Raw genomic sequence first — 25697 nt, 5'->3', positions numbered from 1 at the left:
TTAATACTCACAAAGTCCTGATAAGTTTCCACAGGATTCTAACACACCTGAACAGAGTCCCAGTGCATATTAGCCTGTCTCATGCAGTTCCAACACACTCAACAGCACCTTGGGATCCAGATACTTCCTCTGCGGGGTTGTGAGGTGTCTGCCACAGTGACAAGGGTGCTTGACACATCTCATTAGGTGCCCAACACATCCAGCAGGATCCTGAAACATCCCTATTTGCTTGACATATCCCTCAAGGCGTCCATAATCCCCAAAACATCCCAGATAGTGCCAGCACATGTTGCAAGTGCCTCACATGCCCACCGTTTGCTCAGCACTTCAGTGGGGTGCAGCCACATCCCTCAGGAGGCTGACTCTTCCCTGCAGAGCACCTGACAAGTGTCATATAGAATAAAAATACTTTTAAAATTATCCAGCCATTTTTACTGGCACATGGTGGGAATCCTGGGGGGGGAAGAGGGCAAAGCTGATAGAAGGCAACTGCCCAGATTAAGATTCTACAGCCAATTATCACTCCCCATTTGCTCTTTAGAACATATTGCTGCTGAGGGAGTTGTGCTGCAGGCTTCACTGCTATCAGTGTGTGTTTGGAGCAGGACTACTATGGAGCACTACTACTCTGCTTACTGCAGAGGAGTCTTTGAATCATGATTTGAAGATGTCAGTAACTCAGCCAGAGGTTATGGGTCTATTACAGGAGTGGGTGGGTGAGATTCTGTGGGCTGCAATGTGCAGCAGGTTAGATTGATCACGATGGTCTCTTCTGCCTTAAAGTCTATGAGCATAAGAGAGTGGGGGAACAGACTACCACTATCAGTGTAGAGAGAGAGGTTTCTATGTTCCTGTATCTGTGGGTTTCGGGGACAGCGGTTCTCAAACTTTAGCAACCCAAGGACCTTCATTTTTATTTAAAATATTCATGGACTTCCATGCTCAGCCCCAGGCCCCACCCTTGCCCCTCTCTTTCCTCCCTGAGACTGCCCCGTCCCCACTCCTCCCCCTCCCACCTAGTGCCTCCTGCATGCGGCTGAACAGCTGTTCCGTGGCTTGTAGGAGGCGCGGGGAGGGAGGGGGAAGAGTGGATCAGCAGGGCCAGTGGCGCTGGACATGACTCATGGACTCCCTGAAGTACCCTCACAGACCCCTGTCTGAGAAACTCTGCTATAGGATGCATTTAGTACCAGTGTGGCTTCCTGTGGATTGTACCATTATCAGTGTGTCTGAGGGTTTCCTAAATGCTATCATTGTATGTACGGGAGGACGGTTCCTATGGATTGTACCATTATCAATGCACATGTCTGTATGAGGTCAATTTCCTATGCAATGTATAGTTGTCAACAATGGGGATTTATATATGTGTGAAGGGGGAGTATATGACATGTACCACTATTAATAATGCATAGGGGGTGGGGTTCCACAATAACGCTCCTCAGTTATTTCCCACATATCCAATCTGTCATCAAGTGTCTGATCCATAGTCCTAGTGCTCTCTCTTCCTCTTTACACTTACCACTCCTTTGTCCATAGGTTCACCATCTCTCATAGCAGTGTTACGCTCCTTTGTTTCTCTCCATTTGCTGCTCCACTCTAGCTAAAATGCCACTTAACGTATCATCTTTCTCACCTCACTTTGTGTATCATTTCAGAGCTGTAACAATACAATTTTATGTCTGTGGGGCACAAAATAGGCACATTAGCCATTTGCTACACATTTTGGAGGCTTCAACTGTATATCCAATGTTTAGGAGGATGTAAATTGGAGGTGATAGTGATGTGGCCTAAATTTCCAGGGGCAGGTATATATATGTGTGCTAGCAAGCAAGCTAGAGATAACGAGGTCAGTTCAATCAGGGAGGAGGAGGCCCTGTTCTAGCAGTTGCGGTGTGAAAACCAAGAGAGGAGAAACTGGTTCTGTAATTGGCAAGCCATTCACAGTCTTTGTTCAATCCTGAGCTGATGGTGTCAAATTTGCAGATGAACTGAAGCTCAGCAGTTTCTCTTTGAAGTCTGGTCCTGAAGTTTTTTTGCTGCAGGATGGCCACCTTAAGGTCTGCTATAGTGTGGCCAGGGAGGTTGAAGTGCTCTCCTACAGGTTTTTGTATATTGCCATTCCTAATGTCTGATTTGTGTCCATTTATCCTTTTCCGTAGAGACTGTCCAGTTTGGCCGATGTACATAGCAGAGGGGCATTGCTGGCATATGATGGCGTATATTACATTGGTGGATGTGCAGGTGAATGAACCAGTGATGGTGTGGCTGATCTGGTTAGGTCCTGTGATGGTGTCGCTGGTGTAGATATGTGGGCAGAGTTGGCATCGAGGTTTGTTGCATGGATTGGTTCCTGAGCTAGAGTTATTATGGTGTGGTGTGCAGTTATTGGTGAGAATATGTTTCAGGTTGGCAGGTTGTCTGTGGGCAAGGATTGGCCTGCCACCCAAGGCCTGTGAAAGTGTGGGATCATAGTCCAGGATGGGTTGTAGATCCTTGATGATGCGTTGGAGGGGTTTTAGCTGGGGGCTGTATGTGATGGCCAGTGGAGTCCTGTTGGTTTCTCTCTTGGGTTTGTCTTGCAGTAGGAGGCTTCTGGGTACACGTCTGGCTCTGTTGATCTGTTTCCTTATTTCCTCATGCGGGTATTGTAGTTTTGAGAATGCTTGGTGGAGATTTTGTAGGTGTTGGTCTCTGTCTGAGGGGTTAGAGCAGATGCGGTTGTACCTCAGTGCTTGGCTGTAGACAATGGATCGTGTGATGTGCCCGGGATGGAAGCTGGAGGCATGAAGGTAGGCATAGCGCTCGGTGGGTTTTCGATATAGGGTGGTGTTAATGTGACCATCACTTATTTGCACCGTGGTGTCAAGAAAGTGGACCTCCCGTGTAGATTGGTCCAGGCTGAGGTTGATGGTGGGGTGGAAGCTGTTGAAATCATGGTGGAATTTTTCCAGAGTCTCCTTCCCATGGGTCCAGATGATGAAGATGTCATCAATGTAGCGTAGATAGAGAAGGGGTGTGAGTGGACGAGAGCTGAGGAAGCGTTGTTCCAGGTCGGCCATGAAGTTATTGGCATATTGTGGGGCCATGCTTCCGCCGGCGTGCACAGGCAGAAATCGTGGAACAACAACATCGCTTGCCTCACAACCTAAGTCGTGCAGAATGCAATGCCATCCACAGCCTCAGAAACCACCCTGACATTATCATCAAAGAGGCTGATAAAGGAGGTGCCGTTGTCATCATGAACAGGTCTGACTATCAAAAGGAGGCAGCCAGACAACTCTCCAATACCAAATTCTACAGGCCACTTCCCTCAGATCCCACTGAGGAATACACTAAGAAACTACAGCATCTACTCAGGACACTCCCTACACTAACACCAGAAGAAATCAACATACCCCTAGAGCCCCGACCAGGGTTATTCTATCTACTACCCAAGATCCACAAACCCGGAAATCCTGGACGCCCCATCATCTCAGGCATTGGCACTCTCACTGAAGGACTGTCTGGATATATGGACTCTCTACTCAGACCCTATGCCACCAGCACTCCCAGCTATCTCCGCGACACCACTGATTTCCTGAGGAAACTACAATGCATTGGTGACCTCCCAGAAAACACCATCCTAGCCACCATGGATGTAGAGGCTCTCTACACTAACATCCCACACACAGATGGAATACAAGCTGTCAGGAACACTATCCATGATGATGCCACAGCACAACTGGCTGCTGAGCTCTGTGCCTTTATACTTACAAACAACTATTTCAAATTTGATGACAATATATATCTCCAGATCAGTGGCACTGCTATGGGCACCCGCATGGCCCCACAATATGCCAATATCTTCATGGCCGACCTGGAACAACGCTTCCTCAGCTCTCGTCCACTCACACCCCTTCTCTATCTACGCTACATTGATGACATCTTCATCATCTGGACCCATGGGAAGGAGACTCTGGAAAAATTCCACCATGATTTCAACAGCTTCCACCCCACCATCAACCTCAGCCTGGACCAATCTACACGGGAGGTCCACTTTCTTGACACCACGGTGCAAATAAGTGATGGTCACATTAACACCACCCTATATCGAAAACCCACCGAGCGCTATGCCTACCTTCATGCCTCCAGCTTCCATCCCGGGCACATCACACGATCCATTGTCTACAGCCAAGCACTGAGGTACAACCGCATCTGCTCTAACCCCTCAGACAGAGACCAACACCTACAAAATCTCCACCAAGCATTCTCAAAACTACAATACCCGCATGAGGAAATAAGGAAACAGATCAACAGAGCCAGACGTGTACCCAGAAGCCTCCTACTGCAAGACAAACCCAAGAGAGAAACCAACAGGACTCCACTGGCCATCACATACAGCCCCCAGCTAAAACCCCTCCAACGCATCATCAAGGATCTACAACCCATCCTGGACTATGATCCCACACTTTCACAGGCCTTGGGTGGCAGGCCAATCCTTGCCCACAGACAACCTGCCAACCTGAAACATATTCTCACCAATAACTGCACACCACACCATAATAACTCTAGCTCAGGAACCAATCCATGCAACAAACCTCGATGCCAACTCTGCCCACATATCTACACCAGCGACACCATCACAGGACCTAACCAGATCAGCCACACCATCACTGGTTCATTCACCTGCACATCCACCAATGTAATATACGCCATCATATGCCAGCAATGCCCCTCTGCTATGTACATCGGCCAAACTGGACAGTCTCTACGGAAAAGGATAAATGGACACAAATCAGACATTAGGAATGGCAATATACAAAAACCTGTAGGAGAGCACTTCAACCTCCCTGGCCACACTATAGCAGACCTTAAGGTGGCCATCCTGCAGCAAAAAAACTTCAGGACCAGACTTCAAAGAGAAACTGCTGAGCTTCAGTTCATCTGCAAATTTGACACCATCAGCTCAGGATTGAACAAAGACTGTGAATGGCTTGCCAATTACAGAACCAGTTTCTCCTCTCTTGGTTTTCACACCGCAACTGCTAGAACAGGGCCTCATCCTCCCTGATTGAACTGACCTCGTTATCTCTAGCTTGCTTGCTAGCACACATATATATACCTGCCCCTGGATATTTCCATTACATGCATCTGAGGAAGTGGGTAGTCACCCACGAAAGCTCATGCTCCAAAACGTCTGTTAGTCTATAAGGTGCCACAGGATTCTTTGCTGCTTTTACAGATCCAGACTAACACGGCTACCCTCTGATACGTGGCCTAAATTGTCAGTGTAGCAGTCACTCATGCAGAGGACCTGCTTTTTCCTTTACCCCATACCATATGCAATGATTTACCCCACTGTGACATGAATGCAAAATTTATTATGGGACATCATAACACACCCACTTTGAATTCACATTGCACTGATATAAATAACTGCAGAAGGTGCAATGGAGAATCAGGCCTAAAAATACAAATGACACATTGATCATGGATGGACTTTGATGCATTGTCCCAGCAGCATCCCTTTCACTTTTCTGTTTTGCTTTGGTGAGACAATTAGCTTTTTGTCCCCTTTAAAACTGAGGACACAATTCTTTTAAACATCAAAACCACAGGTGAAAATGTTTAACTCTTTACTGAATCAACTCTTTAGCAGGTTGCTACAACCTGCTGTAATAATTTTATTGTGAGTCTTAAGATAGTTTGTGTTTTTCTTAAATCTTCAACTCCTGGTGTCAGTGATTAAGTGAAAATAGGTTTCAGTGGTAGCTGTGTTACTCTGTATCAGCAAAAACAAACAAAAAAAACCACTAGGAGTCCTTGTGGCACCTTAGAGACTAACAAATTTATTTGGGCATAAGCTTTCCTGGGCTAGAACCCACTTCATCAGATGTATGATGTAAAAAATACAGGAGCAGGTATAAATACATGAAAGGACCTAACACTTGGTAAAGCAACCCCATCCTTTCATGTATTTATACCTGCTCCTGTATTTTTTACTTCATACATCTGATGAAGTGGGTTATAGCCCACTAAAGTTTGTCAAAATAAATTTGTTAGTCTCTAAGGTACCACAAGGACTCGTTTTTTAAAGTGAAAATACTAATTCGTTTCCAATGCTTGCAATTTTTAATCACAACTTTTGCAATATTTTGAATTTTTCTTCTTAAACCTCCAGATGCTGGAGTCAAGTCATTTTGTGAAAATCCTAACTTTCATCTTGCAAAAAGGAAGTTTCTAAGGCTGATGGTTGCAAAGAAATCCTTGAAAACATGACCCAAGTCCACCTTAAAAGCTTACAAACCAGATGACAAATAAAAAGAACACCATTTTTTAAAAATAACAATCTCATGATTGTAAAGCAAATCTCATGATTCTTTCAACCTGTTGTGATTCTTAAATGCTAGTGGCTGGCAAGGCTGTAAACACCAACACCAGATCCAAAAATGTTTAACCCTTGGGGGACAGGTAGGACAGGCCCTGAATGGGCTCTTCAGCCAGCTGCTTCTGACACAGATTATCTAGGTCAGGTGTAGGCAACCTATGGCACACATTCTGAAGGCAGCATGTGAGCTGATTTTCAGTAGCACTCACACTGCCTGGGTCCTGGCTACCGGTCCAGGGGGCTCTGCATTTTAATTTAATTTTAAATGAAGCTTCTGAAAGATTTTAAAACCTTTATTTACTTTATATACAACAATAGTTTAGTTATATATTATAGACTTATAAAAAGAGACCTTCTAAAAATGTTAAAATGTATTACTGGCACGTGAAACCTTAAATTAGAGTGAATAAATGAAGATTCAACACAACACGTTTGAAAAGTTGCCAAGCCCTGACCTAGGTGTTCGGCTACATTGTGCCTTAAATGCCCAACCCTGTGTCAGTTACTACAGCTAAACACCCCAACCCTGATCCCCCTGTTCTGGGCCCTCTGCCCCTATTTTGTACATGGGGAGAATGGCAGCAGCGTCACCTGCTATTACTGCGCATGCTCGTCCTCTCGCTCACTAATTACATGGGTAGCAGGAGTTGAGGCTACACCGGAAACAGCTGCTCTACATCTGGGAGGCGGCCGGAAGTAGCCGCAATGCCCCCGCCTTCCTCCGCCTGCCTCCCTCCTCCCTCTGCGTGACGTGTGCGGGAGGGTGGGAGGTGCCCCCCGGCTGCTTCCTTATTGGCGGTTGTTGCGCGGCGCGCGGATTCGGGATGTCGGTTCCGCTGCGGCGGCTCCGCGAGACCCCGCGGCACCTGCTGGTGTGCGAGAAAAGCCACATGCGGCATGAGCGCTCCCGGCACGCGGCGCACGTGCGGAGCCACGCCTACAACTGCCGCGTGAGTGCGGGACGGTTGGTGGCCGTTGGGGTGCGGGGGTTCTCAGACAGCGAGCGAGCGGGAGCCGCTCACCGCCTGGCACGGTGTCTCCCTCCCAGCCCCGCTGCCTGTCAGGGGCCGAGGGCCTGCCCGCGCTGCCTGGCCCTTGGCTACAAACGTGCCCCGGTTTCATGGGCGCAGACTTAGAAGCCCCTTTGCCCTTGGTGTGGACGTGGCTCTGCTGCCACATCTGCGGCACAGGGCCTGTAGGGCTGGCGACTTCTATTATAAGGGGAGGCCAACATTAGGGGTCTTCCCCAGTTTAACCTGCTCAGAGTGGCACACGTTAGTCTGCGTCAGCAGAAACAGCCAGGAGCCCTTGGGGCATCTTAGAGACGAACAAATTAAAGCTGTTGCCCAGATAAATGTGTTAGCCTCTAAGATGCCACAAGGACTTCTCGCTGTTCCTGCTCCGTTTGTAAGGCTGCTCATGGGACTTCTCAAGTGTGGACAAGGTCTCAGGCCTGGATTGCACTTAAAATTTAGGGTGGTACTGTGTGAACAGTCCTGAGCCTATAGCTACACTGACCTAACCCCTGTGGAGACACTGCTGGGAAGGTGCCCATCAACCTAGTTCCTGTCCTGTGGGGTGATGGAGTTCCTGCACCAAAAGGAAAAACCCTTTCAGTTGGTGTTGGTTTCATTTATGTTACAGGTTATGCCAGCCTAGTTACAGTGACAACTATGTTGCTATATGACAGGTTTCAGAGCAGCAGCCGTGTTAGTCTGTATCCACAAAAAGAACAGGAGTACTTGTGGCACCTTAGGTACTAACAAATTTATTTCAACATAAGCTTTCGTGGGCTACAGCTCACTTCTTTGGATGCATAGAATGGAACACACAGACGGGAGATATTTATACATACAGAGGACATGAAAAGGTGGAAGTATGCATACTTCCACCTGGTATGCATACTTCCACCTTTTCATGTATGTATAAATATCCCCTGTCTGTGTGTTCCATTCTGTGCATCCGAAGAAGTGATCTGTAGTCCACGAAAGCTTATGGTGAAATAAATTTGTTAGTCTGTAAGGTACCACAAGTACTCCTGTTCTATGTTGCTATAGTCTCTGTAATGTAGACATGGCCTTAGACTGAAATACTAACAACCCAAAATCTACCAAGTGGTGTGTACACCATGATCTCTTTTCCCCTTCCACTTCAAAAACTAAAAAAAATCTAAAATTAAAATAGCTGAGCAACAGCCTCTTTTTTGCATAAAGGTTTGTATTGCCAATTTTTCCATGTACATCTGCTCCATTGATGATTTCAGTTCAGCATTTGGGACGCAGTTCTTCACAGATGGATGAAGAAAGTTGTGTGACTATTCCCCTCTCCCCCTTTTTTTTCTTTGCAGAGTGCTGGATTTTTAAAGCAAAGAGGGAAAACCCCCAAAACTTGATATTTTCAGTCTAGAGCAAAACACTTTTTTTCCCATCCAGTTACAATTTGTCAGTGGGATTGTAGATCATATTTTTAATTTAATCATGTCCTTTTAAAGTATCATTTGGATGAGGTGATGATAAATCAAGCTGGTAAAAACAAATAAAAATAATCTTATCACTTCTCTACTGGCACCTAAGGCTTTGTAACTGGTTATCCAACAAGATAATGTTGAAGGGGGAAGGAAGAGATCAGTGTTTACCAACTGCTAGATGTTTTGGTTGTTGGTATTTTAGTGTAAGGCCAGGTGTAAGCTCAGAAATTTGAATCTGTCACCAACAGAAGTTGGTGCAGTAAGAGATATTACCTTACTCACCTTATCGCTATAATTCTATGTCTGTATTTCTGAGATGTTTCTTTAAAGGACATGCAGTTGCTTCTAGAATGTCTCCTACACGGGGACTGTTAGTTTTAACCAAACTGGATCCATTATTGGTCTGCAAGTTGCTGTGTTTTAAAAACTCCAAAACTTAAATCACATTTAACAGCTATATTTGATGTATTGAACAAGGTGTCAAAAACAGATAAAGAAGCCAACAGCAGATAGGTAATGTGATGCTTTCTTGAGGTGGTCCAGAGCTGTAAGTTACCCTGTTATTCTTTCTGCCTTAGCAAAAGAAGACTTGGTTGGTATTACTCTGTGTGACAGCTCCCTGCCATCACAGTCTCCTGTTAGCTAGCCAAAAAAACTCCTTAGGATGCTGCCACCCCAAACTGTGCCTGGCAAATTAATCCTTGGTGCACTACAATTCTCAGACTCTCCCGAAGCATCTCTCTGCAGCATCCAGCCCCTGTCAATGGATGCTGAGAGAACTACCAACTCTGCTGCTGCCAAAAAGACAGACTACACACCTGCCTGCTGGTTCGGCTGAGGATGCACACCTCTCTTTTTATTATAACAGCACTGAGATGAATTTATAATAAAGCAAAAGTAGGTTTATTAAGACCAGAGATTTAAGTGAAATTAAGCAGAGATAATAGAAACAGAAAATGGTTACAAATGAAACAAAAGTATAACATGTTTGAGGCTATATATAACCTTAGCAGGCTCCATGCTTTGTCTAAAGCAGTTTTCTCACCTGCAGCTATTTCTCAGCATCATCAACTCATCTGGTTGGAGATCCACTGTTCATAGATGCAAAGAGCACTGACCTCTTTGTTCCCTCAGTTATGAGTAGCAAGATGTCTTTTTGCTGCTTATATTCCCCAAAGTTCATAGTGTTTGTCCCAAGAGTCAGGCTGACTCCCTGCAGTTCAGATTATGAGGTGTCCTCTGGTATGCTGATGTCATGCTGTTGCCTCATCCTCTTGATAACTGGTATTTACCTCAGATGCAAATGAAAGGTCCATCGTCTCTGGCATACCTGTGCTCGGTTTACATTAGACACAGGCACCTGGCATTAGCCACTGTTGGAAGGCAGGATACTGGGCTAGATGGATCTTTGGTCTGACCCAGTATGGCTGTTCTTTATGTCAGGCCTGATAGGAGTTGATCAAATCTGCCCCCAGAACTTATTGTAGAAACATATTTCCAGCACACTTGCATAACTCTTTATACTGCATCCATGCATCATCATGCAATTATATTAATGACTAGTGTGTCACTAGCTTTCACTTGATACTTCACACAACATTCTGCAGAAAATAACATGACAGTAATGTGGTAGATGTAATGAGTGTGTCATTGGAATTGGTATATTGGAATTGGAAAAGGTTAACAAAAATTATTAGGGGTATGGAACAGCTTCCATAGGAGGAGAGATTAAAAAGACTGAGACTTTTCAGCTTGGAAAAGAGATAACTAAGGGGGGAAATGATAGAGGTCTATAAAAGAATGACTGGTGTAGACAAAGTAAATAAGGAAGTGTTATTTACTCCTCATAACACAAGAACTAGGGGTCACCAAATGAAATTAAGAGGCAGCAGGTTTAAAACAAACAAAGGGAAGTATTTCTTCACACAATGCACAGTAAAACTGTGGAACTCCTTGCCAGAGGATGTTGTGAAGGCCAAGTCTATAACAGGGTTCAAAAAGGAACTAGATAAGTTCATAGAAGATAGATCCATCAGTGGCTATTAGCCTGGATGGACAGGAATGTTGTCTCAAGCCTCTATTTGCCTGAAGCTGGGAATGGGCAACGGGATCGATTGCTTGATGATTACCTGTTCATTCCCTCTGAAGCACCTGGCATTGGCCACTGTTGGAAGACAAGATACTGGGCTAGATGGATCTTTGGTCTGACCCAGTATGGCTGTTCTTTATGTCAGGCCTGATAGGAGTTACAGAACAGTGGGCCCTCTGCCATTGGCACTGAGTGCCTCTTAGGATCACAGTATAGTTTTTAGACTCATGTTTCAATTAGTGTGTAAGTTATTTGTAAATTAATCTTCCTGGCTGCAGCAGTACCTAAAGCCTAGATCCTGCAAACTGCTGCATACAGCCAGAACCCCATTAAAATCAGTGAAGCTCCATGTGGGTGTAAGGGTGCAGAATTGTGTCTGAAGATTAAAGGTACCAATCCTACAAATGACTCCTTGGGAGTGGACCCCATTGATCACATAGAGCATTTTCTGGAATGGAGCCTAAAATTGTATGCAAACATTTGTAACAAAAGATTGGAAAGAGAGAGCTTCTCTCTTAGAATCAAATTGAGTTGCATTTTGCAGCAGCAAGTAAGCAAGTTGTAGTTGAGTTTACTAAGCCTCCTCTTGTTTGGCTGCAAAATTAAATGATCACTTGCTTTTCTGGCAAAGTTTAGTAACCACAGTTAAACCGTCTGAATGTTGCTGAAAACCCCAAATCCACTCTGTTCCATCCCTTGTCACCACAGACTCCTGTGCGACCCTCAGTGCCAACTAGCAGAGAGCACAACATACCATAAGTCACATCAGGCCCGACACACTCATTGCCCCAACATACTGTGGTCATAATCTGTATCTAAATGGTATTGTGTGAAGTATCCTGTGCAAACTGTTAACATGTTGGTCCTGAAAATCATTGCATGATATATATATGGGGTGTGTACAAAGAGTTAGAAATGTGTGCTGAAAATATGTTTGTTTGGCAGGCAGCATATAAAGCCCAGCCTGCCCTAGACAAAGGAATATGTTTTCACTTGTCTGGCCAGCTTGATCACAGAGGACAATGAAAAATATATTTACATATAAGGTAAACAAAGCCATCAAACTAGCAAGTGGGGAGATGATCGCAGTGGGGGATGGAGTCTGTACCTTCCTGGCTCTTGAAACAGATACAATGAACTTTGGGGTAATATAAGGGAAACAAAGAGAGATTTGAGTCATCTGTCACTGAGGGAACTTAGGGTTCAGTGTCCTCCAAGCCTGTGAAAGCTCTCTTGGCCTAGAAGGCAACAGTAGCTGGAAACTGACTATAGGTGAGAAACCTGCTTAGAAAAGGGAGCTTTCTGAAATTAAGTTTGCCACAAGAAAGCATATTTAGTTTTGTTTTGTTTCACTTGTAACCATACCTGTTTTTTTATTTTTATTTATTATCACTTAAATTTATTCTTTGTTAACTTATTTTTGTTTTATTACAAAACCACGTCAGTGCTGTGTATTAAATTGGAGAGTGAATCTTCAGCTGACGTAACAGGCTAATATGCATGCAGTCTTTTTTGTAGGCAGCAAACTTGATAATTTCTGGGAGTGTCCAGTGAGAGGGACTGGATACGGCAAAGAGATGTCTCTGTGGAACTTGGGAATTGGGGTTCACTGGTTATTACATGCAAAGCCAGTTTTGGACTGGCAGAATCCTGTAGCGTTTGCTGGTGAAGAAGAAAAGCTGGTGTGCCAGGCCTCTGACACGTTCCTTAGCAGCAGCAAAGCTCTCGCTTGCTGGGTCTGAGAGGGGGTAACAACAAGATGGCGTATAGTTCTGGATACCCCAACAGAAGCATCACACCCTGATTAGGAAATTAATGGATAAAACATTTTAACTGAGGCTCAGGAATTCTCAAGAATACACGTCTCCCAAGTCTCACCCCCTTCCTTTTCCAAACCACTACTTTTGTGTTATTGTCAACAAGGTCTATCTCACTCTCTTCCGAAGGGCAGCTCAGTGCTGCCATGTCAGACTCAGTCTATTCCCAGCTCCTCTATATTCTGTTCTGTATGGGTTCTTATACTATGTTCATTACCTTAGTAGCTGAGGTCTATATGCACAAAGGTATGTAGACACCTAAACATCAGACTTTGGCACCTAAGTCCCAGTTTTAGGCTCTAATGCAATTCACAAAACTCCAGCCGAACCATGGAGGCATCTAATCTCACTCAGCACCTAAATTTTCAGGGAAAAAATTCATAGCTACTTACGTTTCTGCCTCTGGACCTGTGCACTGCTGCCTTGCTCTAACTGTCTGGAATCCTGTCTCCTGCCTAAGCTCCAGAGCAATTTATGAATGAGGGAAGATAGGTGTTCACCTGCCTAACTTACTGGTGGCGCTCGATCCAGTAGGTGTGCTCAGAGGCTGCTTACCAGATCGGATCCTATTCAAAATCTAGTGTTTGGTTGTAACTTTTAGCCTAGTGGTTAGAGCACTCACCCAGGAGGTGGAAGACCCAGCATCCAGTCCCCCTGCTCCTTTGACTCTTTCATTTAGCTGCAGTGAAACAGCTTCAGCATGAGAGATTGAGGAAGCGCTGTATCAGATTATCCCATAGCTCAGTGGTTAAAGCATTTGCCTGAGAAGTGGGAAACCCCTGTTAAATCCTGGTAGGAGGGGGAATTTTGAATCTGCGTCTCCCTCATCCTGTGAGTACTCTAACCACTGGTCACAAGGAAGACAGCTGCAGCAGCACCTCCTCCTTTGATTGTCTTGTGTAGCATTGAGAGCCGGCTTAGTTCATTCCCATAAGAAACACATTAGGCCCTAATCTGCTTGAATTTTGGAGAATAGCCAAACTACATTGAATGTACCTGATCTCATCTGAGTTTTTATGGATCAAGCTGGCTTTATTTTGGGGGTGAGAGGGGGTCTGTGTAAATCTGTGTGTTGCACCATGGAATGTATTCATTTTAAAAATGGACCAAATCCTACCCTAATTTCCATTCGTGCATGGGCATAACTAAGGACAGATTTAACCCATTATATGGTAAATGCCCCAAATAGCAGAGGTAAAAAGCATTCAGAACAGATTTTAAACTAACCTTTATTTTATCTTAAAATCATACCCTTTTCAAAACCATGCTGTGCAATAGTATCCCTTTCTGTAGTGCTTTAAATGGCACTGTACTGTGTATGAACTATGCAAAATAGAGAACCAAGTCCTAAAAATAAGGTTTGGTAATTGTGAAACTCAAGGGCATCTGGGGTAGGGCTGTCTTAAAATTAGTTATGTGCTGAATTCACCTCTTGCTATTTGGGGCACTCACTCATCTACAGATACTTTTAGCTCTTTAATTTTATATGCTGCTCTTTGAGGAGCTGAATTTTTGTTTGCTTATTTATTTTCTTCAGCCCTGTTTTGTAATTTCTATTATCTATGTTTATATGTGAGATCTAATTTGCATTACAAATATGGTCTGAATAGGTGTCATTTTTGATTCCTGAATGTGGAATTCTTCCAGAAGCACTGAAAAGTGTTATCACAGACATTGGAGAGTATTATTTGGTGAAGAATTTATCCCTTCATGAATTGGTTACGCATGAATTTATCAATACATTTGTGAAGAAAGGTAAGGGGGAGCTAAAAATACATACAGTGAATATGAGTTAAATGTCTTGCCAGTGCTTCCTGGAATAGTAAAAAGTGCTTTTTTTTCCCTATGAGTTTGTTGTACTGTGACATTCTTGGCATTTGGAAGAGAAGAACAAATGGAGAAGCCTGCATCACTATTCTCTCTGGTCTCTGGTAAATAGGCTATTATACCTGTTATAGTGCAGAGGAGAAAGGTTAGTGGTAGAAGAAATGGTAGAGGATGGACAGAAAATGTGGGGAGAGAGCAAGGTCACTGGGTTTGTTTGTTTTTTTAAGGCTGAGAAAACTTAACAAAGAGAATCCTGTAGTACACTCAGATCAGTTTATTCTCTTCCTTATTAGAGTTCTTGGACAAATGCCTGAAAATATACGCTGCTCCTGACAGCGTTTATCTTTACAACAGCTTTCCCCACATAATTCTTAACAGGAATGATCTCGTAAACCACTAGCTAGAGAGCAAAGCGTCAAACATTTGAAAGCAGTAATTCCAAGATTTCAGAATGATGTTCTTTGGATTCTAGCCCTACAGGGCTTGAGGTAACAGTTATTTAGGGTGTGTCTACAGTGCAAAAAAAAGTGTTCTTAACTTGGATTAGCCAACTGCAATAGCTAATTTGTGTGAAAATAGCAAAGACACAGCAGTTTGGCTTTTACTCAGGTTAGCGGCTCAAATTAAAATCTATAGGAAGAGGAGCCTAACTGCTAACCAAATTTAAAAGCCAAGTGCTATATCTTCACTGATATTTTAACACAAGTTAACTACCACAGGGTAACTAATCCAAGTTAAGAACACACCTTTTTTTGTAGTGTAGACATACACTATGGCAGTGTTTTTCAAACTGTGGGTTGTGACCCAGTACTGGGTCATGGCATGTAAGGCACTGGGTCGCCTTGCTGTGGTCAGCACTGCTGATGGTCATTAAAATTCCCGTCAGTGGTGCTTCCCAGCTAAGGCAGGCTAGTGCCTACTTTTTCCAACACCACACTGCGCCCCAGAAGGAGCCAGCAGCGGGTTGATCTTCTAGGCAGGAGGGCCATGGGGCTCTGCATGCTTCCCCAACCCCGAGCACCGGCTCCATACTCCCATTGGCCAGAAACTGGCCAATGGTAGCTGAGGGGGAGAGCGGGGATAGGTGCCTGTGGGTGAGAATCACGCGAAACCACTTGCGTGCCTCTACCTGGGAGCCAGACTTGTTGCTGGCTGCTTCTGGGGCACAGCACAGTCCACGGTGCCAAGACAGGTGGGAAGCCTGCCTCTGCACCCCAGCTACGCTGCTGACTGGGAGCTGCTGGAGGTAAGCCCGTGCCCCAACCCCATGCCCCAGCCTTGAGGCCCCCCCCAGAGCCCAGCCCTACCCCAGAGCCTGCACCCCCAGGCCTGAGCCCTGACCCCTTTCTGTGCCCCAAGCCCCTGCCCTGGGTTGCGAGCATCAACAGTTTTCTTCAACTGGATCCCCAGAAAAAAAGTTTGAAAACCACTGCACTAAGATGCATCAAACATTGAAGTGTGTTTGTACATGGGTGAAAGGGAGAAGCAAAATGTTAGAATCAGAAGCCTTATTAAGGTTTGTGATCTCCTGACCTATCAGGAATAGCAATAGGTGAATATGTGTCAGGCCTGTGGCATCCTTTATAGGAATGGAATGAAGGAAGGTTAGCCCTGGGGCTCTAGCTCAGTTCCCATCTGAGTAATTACAGTCTGCCTACCTGAATTCTCCTTGCAGTTTCAATTGGATGTGATTTATGCTTTGCTTTATGTCCTGAACTGTAGTGATATGTTGCTGTTATTGTTAAATCGCAGCTATCTTCCAGCCTAGAGGTAACTGCATTTCAGATATTAGTGACGTGATTCTTCTCCATATAGTTTATAATCATCTTGTGAAAGTTTTGGGTCTCTCGTTAAATGTCATTATAGAGATAGTAATTATGAATAAAATCTGCACGTTCCAAAGAGGGCATGTAAATCTGCACATAGAAATGGTTTCTCCCTCTGGTGTTTCTTCCATCTTGAACATCAAAGATAGAACAACCTGTCTCCTGCCTTTGATATTTAACACTCTGAAGAAAAGGCATGTTGGTGGCAGACATCCAGGGACATCCACCACTTTGTTGATGCCAAAAAGTTCCCTATCACTGAGGACTCAATCATGGAGCAAAGCATTTTTTCAAATGAGCTGATTTAAAAGGAAAGTAGTTAATCCTTGATGGAGGGACAATTACTTACTAAATTTAGGATCCTCTTTCTTGCTGCTCTTATTCTCTTGAATAGTACTAGTGCCAACAGTTCCTATTCAAGCAATGGGACCACTCATGCCAAGATTACAGGACTGGGCTCTTGATTTTAGAAGATGAAGGTGGTTGTGGGATATGACTGGGAAAAAATGTCCACAATAACAACATTGTTCTTTTTTTTTTTTCAATGTGACCCAATATCTGAAAAATGGTTGGACCAAATTTTTTTCTAATTTGGTGAAAAGAATCACTTCCTGGGTGAAATACAGTGTTTCAGTTTTGGGCCTGGAATGAATTTCATCTGGGTTATAAAACCCTGAAAATGTCGTTGTCAAATTTGTAGAGGCAACATGAAAGTACCATAGTGGGAGAAGGCTAGTTACTTTGAATTGCAGAAATCAAGCAGGATCTAAACAGCAGCTGACTGATTTATTTATCTTGAGATGAGTCTAACTTAAATATTGGCAGTATATTTTTTGAGAACTGTATAACCTCAGATTTTACTGTTCCTTTGTGTTAAAGGTTCATGCTATGCTCTTACATACAACACAAAAATTGATCAAGATAATGCTGCTGCTCTACTACCAACTGGTATGAATTCATACTATTCATTATGCACAGATATTGACTAATGCCTTTGATTGTTTTGTTTTTATTTGGGTTTTTGAAAGGGGTACCGTCAACTGGAAAAATCATGAGTACATTTCTTTACCTATACTTACTAGTAATTATTCAAGTGAAATATTAAAAAAAAGAAAGTTACTCTTTGTTCATTTGTGCAATTTATTTCATTTCTTACATCATGGACAGTAAACTCAATTAAGTCAGTTTCACTTTTACTTATTTCAAATGGTCAGTGCTGCAAACCTTGGGTTGCTAATGTTGTAGAGGAATGTTTGTGTAAAAACTGTTTTCATTGAATTAAAAAACAAGCTTTTCTGTTGGTCTGAAACTTTATTAAAGGCTGCTTCTTACAAACTCTAAAATCAAAACCATTTTAAGTTGACACTGCCCCCTTAAAAAATATGGATCAGGTGGTTTTAGTATATTTCTCAAAATACTATGATGAAATATTTAGTACTTAAAAGTACCTGAGTAATTCTTCTCTCAAAGTATAATTAAGCATTTCACATATGAGAGTAATGGAGAGCTTTGTTTTGTTTCACTGTTTTCCAAACATCTTGAGATTTCAACATATTATACAATACATATTACATCAATTACAGTAAAAATGTAAATCTTTTCATATCCTTTTATTTTTGGTCTCGTTTGCTAATTGTCATAACCCAGTTGTGCGCAAAAAAAAAAAAGCAAGCGTTTGGCAGAGCACAAGTAAACTGAAATTCTTCATGTAAGCTCTTTGCGGCAGTGATATCATCTTTTGTATGTATATACAGCCACTAACCCAATGGAAATCTGATCCTGATTGTGGTCTCTGGATGCTAGCAATGTGTAAATGTTTCAAAATAATATTCACAGCCATTCTGGAGTCCATGATTTAGGCACTGGGTGATATCACAGTTCAGTCCTTTTTGACCCTCAATATTATTATTTTGTGGTAGTGTCCAAAGACCCCAGTCAGGATCAAGGGCTCCATTGTGCTAAATGGTGTACAGCGGCAAAGGATGGCTCTGTGAATGCACTGAAGTGTTTTCAATCTAAGCTGCAAACTTCAGACACTTAAGTATGTGCTTAACTTCACTCACCTGAGTAGGCCCATTGAAGTCAATAAGTTTAAGCACAGCAACAGCTTTAAGCATATGCGAGTGTTTGCAGAATCAGGGCCTAACACAAGATTCAACAAATGAATATAACAAACACTAGGGAATAGCTGGGAGGAGGGAAGATATGGGTGACAGAAGTAACATGGCAAAGTTACATAGGGTAATTGCACAACTCAGGAATTATGTTATTTAGGGTTCACTCATGCTAATTCATAAGACATATTTTGACAACCAACAATAATCTACTGTTAAGATTTTCCAGGATTACTCTTTGTGATCCATTTAACTAGAACTGAAGAAGCCTGGATTACATTACTAACACCTAGTGATCCAGGTTTAACTTTATGCAGCATGAGACTCTCAAAAACTTAAAAGAGAGCTATGGAAGAGATAACTGCTATTAACAAAAATCCATTCTGTTCATAGGAAAACTAATTATATCAGTAGACAAGGACACGTATGAGGAGCTTGGACTACAAGGTCGTCCATCTCAGTATTCTGGTAAAAAAGTCATGAGATATAGTAAGTATTGTTTACACTTACAGCACCTATTCTAATAGTAATATCTATTTATAAAGGTTCTTAATAGGACACCAAACTATCTGAGTTTAAGCTTTGATTCCTCTAAATTCGGTTAATCTCTCGGATGTTTTCTCCCTGTGTACATACCACCATACACACACATTGAAATATGTAAACTACACAAGTAACAAGAAAAGCACATATAGAACATATACATTTAATATTTTGTTGATATTGTAAGAACTTAATTTCTGCATTTCTTGATTGATTTTTATTACATATCCCTTTTATTGCAGTAATGTAGGATGTGAGCATTTTTGCATTTTATATTCTGTATGCAATCTCTGTATCTTCACAGCAGAAAAAGAAAAACCCTAATCTTTTTTTTTTTTTTAAATGAAAGCTTACACCTTGTAGAATGCTGCAGAAACTGCAAAGAAAAAAAACTACATTTGAGGGACCCCTTTTGTTGAGAGAGAGAGAGAGAGAGAGAGAGAGAGAGAGATTGGATTTTGTTCTGTGTGTTTGTGACACAAAATCTTTCTCAGGCAAATTGTCCTTTCAGTAGCCTCCATGCCTTGCACACTGTAAAGAAAATTTGCAGTTCTTAGTGGATATCCTGTGGACATGCTTATGACTGATTTTTTACAAATCACTAACTCTCTTAGTTCATATCCTCCCCACACAAACCTAGAAGGGCTGTACATATTGAAAGCTAATTACAAGCAAAGATGAACTTTCAGAGTGCTGTTGATTTTAAGTTATCTGCTTAAAAACAACTGGTAGCAAAATAGGAAATAATGCTATTTCATCAAACTTAAAAATGGCTCAATAAAATTTCTTCAGTTTTTTTCAATATTCATCTTTGAACTGGGACCAATGGGTGTGGGAAAACAGGCTGATAATGGAAACAGTGCTGAAGCCATAAGTATGGCTTTTGCTGGTACTGTAAGCTATAGCTTTTTTCTTACATGCCAATGGTCTGTTAGTATTTTTTTAAAGCCACTATTTTGGCATGACAGCCCCCCTTTTCTTATTTCCCTCACAAAAGTGAGCTGCTCATTGCTAGTTTTTAGAAAGCAGTTAACCTTAACAAAAAACAAAAAACCACCAAACAAAATCCCACAACTTTCCCTTGATTTCTGCACAGTGAAGCTGAGACACAAGCAGAGAAGATAGCAAAAGGCAGCAGTTGTAACATCTTCTACATCAGAATAGAGAGAGAGAAATTTTCATGTGCAAAATGGAGAGCAACAGCTATATGACTAAGATTTTGAGAGAGTGCTAGAAGGCATGGAGGGTTAACTTAAAAGGAAAAACAAAGTGTATCCATAAAAAGTAGTTGACAATGTCTTCTAGTTCTCTGATAATTCTTACAGAATCTGAATATTAAAGCTGAGCTCTGTTGAGTAAAATTTGGCCTTTCATCTTTCACAGTTGTTACCATTGACTTGACTGACTCAGCCTTTGATCCTGATAGTAAGAAACATAAAAGAGTGCTTTGGGCCTTGAAAGAGAAGAAACCTTTAGAATTTGATTTCCTGCTGTCCTGGCATAACAAAGGTAATAAGAATGAACTGTAATATTAGAAGAATATTAGAATATTAACTATGGATGACATAAAATTAGATGGGTGAGGTTATATCTTTTATTGAACCAACTTCTGCTGGTGAGAGAGACAAGCTTTCTCAGGTCTGGGCTCTGTGAAGAGTTCTGTGTAAGCTAGAAAGCTTGTCTGTCTCACCAACGGAAGTTGGTCCAGTAAAAGATATTACCTCACCGAAGTTGTCTCTCTAATATCCTGGGACCAACAACACTGCATACACCAATAATTATATATCATTCTTATTTGGGTTGTAAACTTGTAATATAGTGGCATTTTGTTACTTGCAGAACAAACTCTTGTTGATGGCACCTCAAAGGTGCCGTGACATGAAGTAAAATTGGTCAGGAAGAAAACTGCAGTTGCTGTTTGATTTTGAAATTAATGTACAACCACTGTATGGCCTGCTATTGGGCTTTTGTAAGGCTGATTAAAAAATGTCCATTGAAACTATTTTTTGACAGTTTTTTTTTTCTTTTCATCAAAAAACCAAAACATTTTGATTTGGAAGTACTGCAGTGGTGCCTCAGAGGAGATGTAATTTGTTTGCCTCATGTCCCCATTTTCCTCTATAGGCCAGGCTCCTTGGCCTGGCTTCATCTGCCATGATCCACTGTCTCCCCTCTCCAAAAGGGGAAACTGTGGTACATTATAGGAGTTGTCCAACATCAGCCAGGAAGCCTGGCCTATAGAGGAGAATGAGAGCACAAGGCACTGCAGCAGTATTTCCAAGTCAAAATATTTTGGTTTCCACATAAATGTTTTTTGTTTTGAAATTTTCCATGGGGAAAAGTGGCCATTTTTCAAGCAGCTCTATGCTGTTCCTCTGACATGCAGAGTACAAGCTCTCTTGTTGGTGGCCTATATAGAACATCTCTTCAGAAACAGCCTGCCACTGTCTTTTTCAGAAGGAGACTTAGTATTGTTTTTCTCCTTTCATCCAAGGATCTCAAAGTGTAGGCAGGGACACTATAAAAATTGCTTTTTACCAATTGGATATCTTGCTTTTGAGTCTGTTAATATATCTTGAAGAGATGGTGTGGGAGAAAAGAGGAGAGACTCAAAACATAATGTTAGTGATAAACTGTATTCAGGTGATCATGTTCTCTTTGTAATAAACTGTCATCTAAGCCTCCAAATCTGTTTAACATTTCAGTGAGATGATCAGATTCTCCATTTGCATTCTTATAGAGAAAGAACAAGTGGAAAACATAATTTTTCCTTTCCTATGGCTATTTATTTGGAAACATTAAACACTCATCCTTGAAGATGTTCTGTAACACATGAGTTTAATTTTTTATTTTGCCTTAACTGTTGCTAATGACAAATTGAATTATACAAATATGGCTCAATAAGGTTTCTCTGTAGAGCTTGCTGGATCTGAAACTGTACTTCATTTCCAAGAAAAGAGGAGAAGATAAAAAAATCTAGGGCTCTGGCGCAGGTAGATAAATAGCATGTAAGCAGTTTTAATTTCAGTTCATCATATAGAGCATCTCGCACATCTTTCCTTTACAGATGCATGCAAAGGTTTCAGTTTAGTTTGATACTCAGTGTTCCTTTGTTGTTGCAGTTTTATAACAACTTTGTGTGGTCTGTGTTGTTAGGTGCAGAAGGATCAACACTGATGTCATACTTTTCCAAAAACCAAATACAAGCCCATCAGCCAAAAGCAACATTCAGCACATTAAGAAATTTGCAGTGTCCAGTGCTCCATAGTAATGAACTGCATGGAAAACTGGAAGAGTCATGCAGTGCGCAGGAACTGTTTGAATGGCTAGGTGCCGTTTGCAACAAAGTTGGTTTGTAAGTATCTGAACTTGCCTTGATCTTAAATATTTTAAAAAAACAACCATAAGCCATAATTTTCTACCTTTGATGCCTGACAGTAGGCACTTCAGTCTTTAGGTATCTTAAATAAGTGACTTGATTTTTCACGGTGCTCAGCACTTCTGAAAAACAGACTGTTTATTTAGAGGCCTAAATATGTATTTAGGTGCTTCATGGTTGATGCACAACTCTGAAAATGGTAGCGTTGGTGTAGAAAATTTGCAGTGTACTTCATCCAGATTATTTCTGTTTTCAGAGACAACAAGTCATTTAGCTTCTTATCAACCTGTTGCTGTCCTCAGCCCAGCACAGTAGTGGAGCAAGCCTATTTGTGCACAATCACTGGCTTTATACTCCCAGAGAAGATAATTCAGTTATTGGAACAGCTATGGTAAGGGCCATCAGAGGTACATTATAATAACATATCTACATTGTTAATACTTTTCCCCTTCAAAGTGTTTTACAAAGATTAATCTTCAGCACCCCACAGAGGTAAGTAAAGGTTATCACCCCCAATTACATACAGGGAAACTGAAGCAAAGAGGTTAAGGCCAAAATTATCAACAGAGACAACTGATTTTGACTACCTCAGCTTTGGGGGACCCAACTTTGAGATATTCTAGTCTTGTTGTTTGTTGTTTTTTTAGTGTTAAGCAGCCACAACTCTTGTTGAAGTTATGGTAGCTCTGGGAGCTCAGCATTTTTGAAAATCAGGCACACTGTTATGTCATATTGGACAACTCACAGCCAAATTTTCAACTTCTAAAGCAAGTCACACTGAGCTTTGATTAAACACAGATGTTCTGGCTCCCAGTCTTAAGACCACTGGACAATGCCTGGCCTTTATTAATATCAGTTTGATTTGTAGTCTGGTTCCCTTCTGATGGCCGCAGTACTAATCCACAAAAAGAGTCCGTTCACCAGATTTTCTTTCCATATGTCTTCCACTCTGACATTGGATTGTTCTATTATCCCAGGCACAAATAATGCCAATTCCCTGCAATATGGTGGCTGCCAGAGGCTGCTCAGAAAAGCTGGTTTTATTTAAAAAAACCAAGTATTTCTAATTAAAGTACAGCTCAGTTACATGTGTCAAAGTACATAATACAATATAAATCTTCAGGGGTGAAGTTCTGCATTGTGAAATGCCATTTGATGCCATTTTTTTTTGTTTTTCGTTCAGTTTTACATAATCAGTTAACATTAAAATATTTAAACTGAGCAGTCTCATAAATATTTTAATTTAAGACAATATTAAGGGTCTGAAGGAATGCTAGTGCCTCAGCAGGAAAACGACAACCCTTTGTGCCCTCCATATGTACCTTCTAAAATGATGTGACAGCAGTTGGAATTTCTCATATAAAACATTTGTTTTCAAATAAGATACTCATTACACTACTGGGTTTCCTACATTTCAGTAAACCCAAGAGTGATTTTTAACTCCTTAGTGCACCGCTATTTTGCCTGTGGAGACACCACTTTTAGTTGTGGCCCAGCCATGAGCCTCCTCTTATATCCAATGAGGGTTAGCCCTTAAGCAGCTGGCTGCTTCCACACAAGTTCTTTCTTATGATTGACACTTTGAGAGGCTTAATTATAATAAAAACAATTTTTTATTATTTATTCTTCCGATAATATCCAAACAATGACTAGTATTACAATAATTAACAATCCCATAATACTAATTCAATTAATTGTATCTATCTTTAAAATATCTATTGTCACAGCTGATCAGGCCGTGCGTTTTAATAATAACCTTACCTTTTTAGAATAAGCGCTTATATATGTCCCGTTATAGCAACAGGTTTTTGCTCTTTGAATTGCTTAAATGTAGCAAAGCTGAGTCCTCTGTTGCTCCTGTTTTGCCTGTATCCCCAATCGTCTGACGCCTCTGGTGGAACCAGATTCTCTCTTGGGTGGTCCGGGATCAATGCGAGATCTCCCTTGGTGGGGATGTGTCTCGAGACCCTTCCCAATCCCGCTCACTTGGGCTCTTGGCCGCCACTCAAGGCAGATCTCCCATGGTGGGGATGTGTCTGTCTGAGCTTAGGCCTTGTCTCCAAGGATTTCGAGATTCTCACGGCTACCAGTTGACTGCGATTTCCTTACGGTCCGTGGACCGGGCAGAGACCACGATTGGCACGTCCTTCACCGAGGATCAGGTACCCCAATGTGGCTCGCCCCGAATGTGTGTCTCCGAGCGTCTTTTATGCGATTTAGAAATACAGGCAAACACGTCAACAGCGCTTCTTATGCAAATTACATTTTGTCTTGCGCTTTGCGGTTAAGCGCATCCTGTTCAGCTATAGCGTATTTCATCCGCTGTTCTAAGAATCAGCGGAGGTCTCTTGCACAGCTGTTCTGCATAGCAACATATAAGGTATAGCAGCATATAAGGTCACAGGTCAGAGCAGGCCCAGCATTCACACTTAGTTATACATTTCAGTTAAGTAGTTGGGTCTTCAATTCCATTCTGGTGTACTTCAACATAATTTATTGTTCCGTTCTAATTAGCAGTTAACGTATTTTTCTTTTCCAGTTGCTATTTTGATGAACCGAAATTGGCTCAGTGGGTGACCTTAACCGTGCATGGCTTTGCAGACAGCCCTGTTTCCTGGAGAGAAAGTGAACATGGTTTCCAAAAGGGAGGAGAGAACTTGTACAATTTCGTTGTTTTTAGGAACCTGGACTATTGGCTTCAAATGGCTGTTGGAGCAAATGATGATTGCCCACCTTAAAAGTTCTGCCTGTAGGAAAGTTTCTTAAAAAGAATTATCTGAGATGTGCTTACAAAAATATCAGACAATTAATTAGCCATTGAAAGGATCTATGTATATAGATCATGTTAGCATCTTATTGCTTCCACATGACAACTGGAAAAGTCTTGTTTACTGGAATGTGTATTTTTGTCATATCTATTTTTAATAAAAAGTGAAACATCTGTTCCTTAGAAATCTTGTTACATATTCTACAAATGTGTAATCTTGACAAAATGATAAATGGTTTTCTAAATCATGGCCTTTTGTGTTTAAAAAAAACCAACAAACAAATGGCACACCTTCCACTGTTCAGATACCAGGAACAGAAATTCCACCTTCCAACACAGAAAGAAATTAAAGCCGCAGCAAGAGGGCTTGTCAGATAACCTTAGTCCCAGATTTGGACCTTAGCGTCCAAAATATGGGGGTTAGCATGAAAACCTCCAAGCTTAGTTACCAGCTTGGACCTGGTACTTGCTGCCACCACCCAAAAAATTAGAGTGTTTTGG

General features: G+C 42.0%; 1 protein-coding gene across 4 annotated transcripts in view; it reads left to right on the top strand.

Annotated features, from left to right (window-relative positions):
• Window positions 1–25379, top strand: part of RPP40 (ribonuclease P/MRP subunit p40) — a 50005-nt gene extending 24626 nt beyond the window's left edge. For 2 of the 4 annotated variants that reach the window (XM_030552336.1, XM_030552335.1), the window contains 7 exons: window positions 14351–14495; window positions 17273–17341; window positions 18901–18996; window positions 20434–20559; window positions 22207–22405; window positions 22686–22820; window positions 24969–25379. In XM_030552336.1, coding sequence (XP_030408196.1) covers window positions 14351–14495; window positions 17273–17341; window positions 18901–18996; window positions 20434–20559; window positions 22207–22405; window positions 22686–22820; window positions 24969–25167 — 969 coding nt within the window. In that variant the 3' untranslated portion in view covers window positions 25168–25379. Of the gene's footprint in view, window positions 1–7089; window positions 7318–14350; window positions 14496–17272; window positions 17342–18900; window positions 18997–20433; window positions 20560–22206; window positions 22406–22685; window positions 22821–24968 lie in introns of those variants that run through there. The other 2 variants (XM_030552333.1, XM_030552334.1) reach the window with 2 other exon arrangements.
• The last annotated feature ends 318 nt before the right edge of the window (window positions 25380–25697 follow it).

This window comes from Gopherus evgoodei, chromosome 2 (genome assembly GCF_007399415.2).
Source record: "Gopherus evgoodei ecotype Sinaloan lineage chromosome 2, rGopEvg1_v1.p, whole genome shotgun sequence".
Classification (NCBI taxonomy): domain Eukaryota; kingdom Metazoa; phylum Chordata; order Testudines; family Testudinidae; genus Gopherus; species Gopherus evgoodei.
This window is presented reverse-complemented; position numbering and strand designations above follow the sequence as displayed.